We start from the raw sequence: 5,669 nt of genomic DNA, 5'->3' as shown, positions 1-5,669 counted from the left end.
TATGCAACTTTAGGGAGGGATGGGAGCAATGAATGCCTACTTAAATGTCCAAGTTTAGGCAAGATACGGACGTTTCAAAATACAAGGTACTTAACTAAAAAGAGTTAGCAGGCTCCCTCCAAATCACCTGGATAGTATAATACTTTGTGAGTAAAACAACTACTTTTTCTTATAATTTATTAAAACACTGGTAAGAACACTTCAGGAAAGCTTATAAAATTTTTTTTCTTTAAAGAAGAAAAGATAATAACATACAGAGACATAGTCAGAGGAATGAAAGGGATTTATATGGCCATTCCCTTTGGGGAAACTGGTAGAGCACCAACAGGACAGTGCAGTAGCTGACATAAAATATTTGAGAAAGATGATATCTACCTATAGCTGCATCTTTAGGGAGAACTTCTCATGGATTTCATTAGAGAACTTGTCAGCAAAAGAATTAGGGATTAATCTCCCCTTTGGGATTCAGCTGCTTTGGTTCTATGTATAAACATGAACTGAAACCAAAGTTCTTTCTCTGTTTCCTGCATGAAGCATATTTGTAAAGTATACAATGAAAGTAATAAAAAGATGTAAAGAACAAACTACCAATTTGATGCAATTCTGGAGGTAACATATTTTTAGAGGAAACTTCTACACAACGAAAACCGCTAAGGGCAGAGAAATGATCATACACCAAGATGCACTGGTCTCCCCACAACTATATCCAACCTGAATCTACAGAAACATGCTTTCAGTCGTCGAGGTGATGTTCCTCCTGAAGCTTTTCAATGTAGTGGCACAGCTTCAGGGCCGTCCCCAGCTTCAGCCCCATGTACCTTATCATCACGTCAAACTTGAGGAGTAGCAGAGCTTTCCCATCAATGTCCTGCACAGAGAAGGAAATTATAATAGTTAATGATGCTTCCATAGTCTATCAGAAAGGCTATTTCTTTGTATGTAAGAACATGTAAACACCGATTACAGAGCAGTTCACTCCAGATGTATTCAGGGTCTGCGTCTGCTTGATAAAGACTGCTAAAAATCTATACTTTGTGCAGTGAAGCACCATTTGATCATCTGTACATTTACTGCAAACTAAGAAAAATTTAATCTAGTCTCTTAGAAATGGCCCATGCTTCACACTACCTCATTTTAAATACTAAATACAATGTGATGAATGAAATGTTGCACAGGTATGACAAAAAGAGTGAAAACTATGAAAGATAGAAAGGAATTTCAGATGGTCTTTAACTTTTGTAGAGGGGCTGGGAATATTAGTATGTCAGCATCAGTACATACTATACATGTGCTCTATGTACAGTGTTGTCTTGATGTTGAAAACTAATTAGTTACCTGATGCTAATTAGATGCAGAAACAATTTACTGATTTTTTTACCATCGTGAAAAGGGTACATCAGATATGTGGCCACCAATTTTATTCATTAGGAAACACTATAAAAATATTACTTGGGAGTCACAAGGCATCCTCCTAAATTTCTTTATCATATTAATTGACCAAGTGATGCTACTGAAGCATGTTATTTGGATTTCACCAGTTCTGAGTTAAAAACAAAACTGCAGAAACGTAAATCACTGTCTGAAGAGACCTGACTTCCCTTAAAGTACTATCTTTGTCAGGCAGCTTCCATATGTTTCCTACTAACTAAAGCCAGAATTTCAAGAAAGTAGAACTTGTAAAAATTAAGGCCACGATGTTTCTTTGTAAATAGTCTGAGAGTATCAGCATCCCAATGTGTCGATAACCATATAAGGTTAATGGAACCAAGCCAAACGGAATCCGCTGCTGGATTCACCAGGTGTCGTTAATGACAAGGAGGACACCCTGTCACAGCTTGCGGTCACCCCCTCCCACGCACGGTCGTGGGGCCGAGCAGGGAGCAGGTGGGAAGGAGGATCCTTGTAGCTGCTGTTACAAGGAGAAGACACCCGAGAGTGGCTATGCCGAATCACCTTCTCTTGAGAACTTGAAGGCTTATAGGATTTTAGGTATGCAGGCAGGCACCCGCTTAAAGCACAGATCCAGCCTCCACCATTTAAGGATCTAGCCCTGGGAAAAGCAACGTTTCTCACAAATGGAAAAATCAGGTGGTAGGGCTCCCCCACCATCCACACTAAGGAGCATCCAACTGAAGGGCCTGCGCACAGGTCATTCAAAGACATTACAACAGGAAAACCAGATCAAAAGATGCACTGGTCCCTCCAACATTACATGTTCCCTGAAGATGTCAGCGAGGAGGCCTGATATCTGAGGATCTTTTTGTTTCAGGAGAAGGATCACATCTTCCACGGACCAAGATTCAGGGTCATCAGAGAAGCTTCGTTGTAGCATATCCGAGCCAGCGCTAACTGGTGGTGCACCTGTAGCTTCAAAGGGGGGAAAGGAAGACAAATCAAACCTGACCTGATCATTATCCTGAAAGAAGAGATGTTAGGTAGGGAGCAATGGTCTCTTTCCTGAACCTTCAGGACCAGGAGTCCGTGTGAACCCAGTGGAAGCCTAGGTGAGGACAGCCTGAGGACGGCTACCCAAGAGCATCCCCTCTGACCTTCTGCAAACAACAAGACCAGCTTCAGAAGGTACCTCACAGCTTCAAAGATCATAAAACCGACTGAGCAGTCCGGGGCCTCTTGGCACACAGGCAAATCCAGCAAAAGACCTGATCCGTGGGCGAAATTGGGCTAATCTAAGCTAACCTACTACTCACTACTTATTTCAATGAATTTCTCTCAATCTCTCTCCTCTGCTTGGTCCAGATTATGGTTTTTACTAGCGAAATAGAATGGAACTCCCCAAAATGTAGTTTTACAACTGCTTACATTTATTCACTTCAATCAATGAATTTCAAAAATCCCATTATCTTTGAGAACCAAATTAGTTTTTTTACTGGATCACTCCCAGGTATTTAACATGGATTATTTCTTGCCCCACTTTATGTTTTGAATTCCTGTCTCTTAAGGCTTAAGTGCTTTTCTGAAGTTTGAAGAAAACAAGGTTATTGTGCTTAGCTATCTTAGAAGTAACTTTAATATTACATTGATGACCTCTTTCAAGGGGAACTGCAGTGCAACAGATACCTTGGTTGAAGGTTGTCTGATACAGAAATGGCTGAGACAGGAGACAACCCAAGTGCTCAGACCTCACAAAGTGTTAGGTGTGCCGTTCGAGGTGTGCTGAAACTGCTTTGTGTCTAAACAGGTATCCATTACTCCACCGCAGCACTTGACCCTCTACAGTTAGCGCGGGATAACCAAAGAGAGTTTTGCAGTTCACTAGGAAGATCTGTTTCTCTAGCCAGGGACTGTCGGCACAAACTTGATCTTTGTTACGTGTGAGCTGGCCAGAGGTGTACTTTTTCTTTTGTATCTCTGGCCATTTCAGGAGCATTTTGAGTATTTACCGAGGGACGGGCAAAGAAAAACAGAAGATTAAAAAACTCACAGTGGGGTCACTATGAGTATTAGTGGAGAAGAGGCATGTCAGGTGATTAGCACAGTGCCTGGCATGTAATACACACTCAGTGAATGTTAGTTATCACTATGAGTATCCCCCAAACCAGCCCTCAAAATAGAAAACAAACAGCTTCCACGAGCTTATATCAAGAATCTTGAGAACTACAGGTTAAGCAGTGCTACATGTCACGGGTAACATCTCATCCTCCCCGAAGGTGGGTGGGATGCCAAAATATGACGCATGTGGTTTGAGGTTCGTATCCTTTAAAGTTTGGTCAGTCATCATCTCAGGGTTCTGTGCCACACGGGGCTCACCTTGGGCCGGCTGGGCTGCAGACACCGCTGTGGGAGAGTCGGCAGATGGGGAGAGACTATTGGTGCTGTGGGCCCCATGGCCGGGAGAGCAGGGCCCGGAGCAGGTGCCCTCTGGTGTATCATCCGGGCATAGACACGAATGATAGGAATCAGCGGTAATGTCGGAGGGAGCGGGGCTGCTCTGGTTTGAACGCAGCAGCCACTTCCGCTCCCACTCCACTTCCTCCTGCTCCTCCTGTGTGTCTTTAAGCTCCAGGTGGATCACCCCTAGATCCTGCTCACAGAACCCACTGGAGCGGAAATATGTTCCCACAATGCTGCTAATGAAATCATTTTCCTGCCTTCTTACTGGCAAAACGTGGCAACAACTTTGAGGGTAAGAATCTCCATTGTTAGATTCCCTTCTCTTCAGTTTCATCTTTTTGGAAAGCGGGCCATTAGAACATGTGTATGCATCTTGAGGTGACTTCTGAAATGACACAAAGCCAGCATAAAAAACCAACTGTGAATGAGTAGAAAAGGAAATAACATAAATAGTAAACGTATTATAACTTATTTTCCATGAAGCATTGCTTTATATTATGAAAGACTGATACTCTATTTTGATTAGTTTTATCCCTCCTCAATGTGATCTTTTAAGATCCTTTTCTATAGTAAGTTTACAAACAAAGAAATACCCATTGCCATACATTTCTCAAACCTAAACTTTAGCATTTTTCCAACATAGGATTAGTTTCCCATTTGCTGCTACAGCAAGTGATGCTCGGCCCTTATTAGTTCTCTCGCTTCTGATTGGCATCTTTACAAACCAGAGGCTTATCATAGTTGTGAAAATATTTTTATAACACGTGATTTAGCCAAATTGATGTCACAGAACGGTCGATTTTTGAAATCTTTTCGTGAATAACATCAAACTTCTGATCCAGGTTTTGAATGGCATCATAGATGGCCTAGTATAATACAAGCTACTGGTAGGTCCTCTTCCAAAAGAAAAGGAACATTTAAGAAAATAACAACAAGCCAAATTTTGACTGCTAGAAACAAAGAAAGCTCTCAAGCCATCGGTTTCCTACTTGATGCCCAGTTGTGGGTGACACACAGCCCAGCGGACGGAGATAAGCCCACTGCCTACTCAGTTACTCCACGTCCCATGGGCATTTTAAGAAGCGTTATTATTGGAAAGTAGTCATGCCCCAGTTCCTGTGAGCCACCACATTTATGAGGAAGTCATTTCACACCAAGGAAGGTGCATCTTAGGAAAGAAAATTTCAAATCTGCCAAAAGGCCAGAGAGGCTCTTTGCACATAAGGACGGTAGGAGCTAACAGGCAGTGAGCGGACCACTCTGCAAAGAATGGGGGGCCAAATATAAGAGATGTGACTCCTGGCCTCAAAGGGTTTTAAGATGATACACTCAACAGTGAGCCTTACAAAACCTGTGAGTACACATGACCTATATGCCAACCAGCTATGGGACTGCCCAAACCTGACAGTTCTTGAAATACACAGAGATCTCACTGCAGCAAAAAGATACACTTAAATAAGAGGTCAGGACCATTTCCTCATTTCTTCATTCATTCACTGAAATAAACATTTATGGAAGGCCTACCACCCCCCAGGACTACTCTGCTAGGTGCTGGGAACGCAGACATAAAGAACAAAAACAAAAACAAAAACAACCGGCTCCTGCCCGAAGGAACTCTCTTTTAGATGGAGAGACAGTGTCAGTAGAGACAGTGATTAGCAGCCTGGAGCTGTGGTTCTCAAGTGTGCTCCATGGACCAGAGTGTCAACATCACCTACTAACTTGTTGGAAATGCAAACTCTTCCACCAGACCTACTGAATAGGGAGCCCCGAGAGGGGACAGCAATCTGTGGTCTCACAAGCCCTCCAGGTCATTC

General features: G+C 42.7%; 1 protein-coding gene across 1 annotated transcript; it reads right to left on the bottom strand.

The window, feature by feature from the left end:
- Positions 1 to 733: 733 nt before the first annotated feature.
- LOC118926206 (sex comb on midleg-like protein 1) lies at positions 734 to 5,437 on the bottom strand. The gene is made up of 3 exons (XM_057495990.1): positions 3,769 to 5,437; positions 2,213 to 2,367; positions 734 to 868 (listed from the first exon to the last, which is right to left on the bottom strand). Exons 1-3 carry the CDS (start codon positions 4,184 to 4,186, stop codon positions 734 to 736), a joined length of 708 nt encoding a protein of 235 aa, XP_057351973.1. The 5' UTR covers positions 4,187 to 5,437.
- Positions 5,438 to 5,669: the final 232 nt, after the last annotated feature.

The sequence above is a fragment of the Manis pentadactyla genome, chromosome X (assembly GCF_030020395.1).
Source record: "Manis pentadactyla isolate mManPen7 chromosome X, mManPen7.hap1, whole genome shotgun sequence".
Classification (NCBI taxonomy): Eukaryota; Metazoa; Chordata; class Mammalia; order Pholidota; family Manidae; genus Manis; species Manis pentadactyla.
Note: the sequence above shows the minus strand (reverse complement) of the source record. Positions and strands in the feature narration are given on the sequence as shown.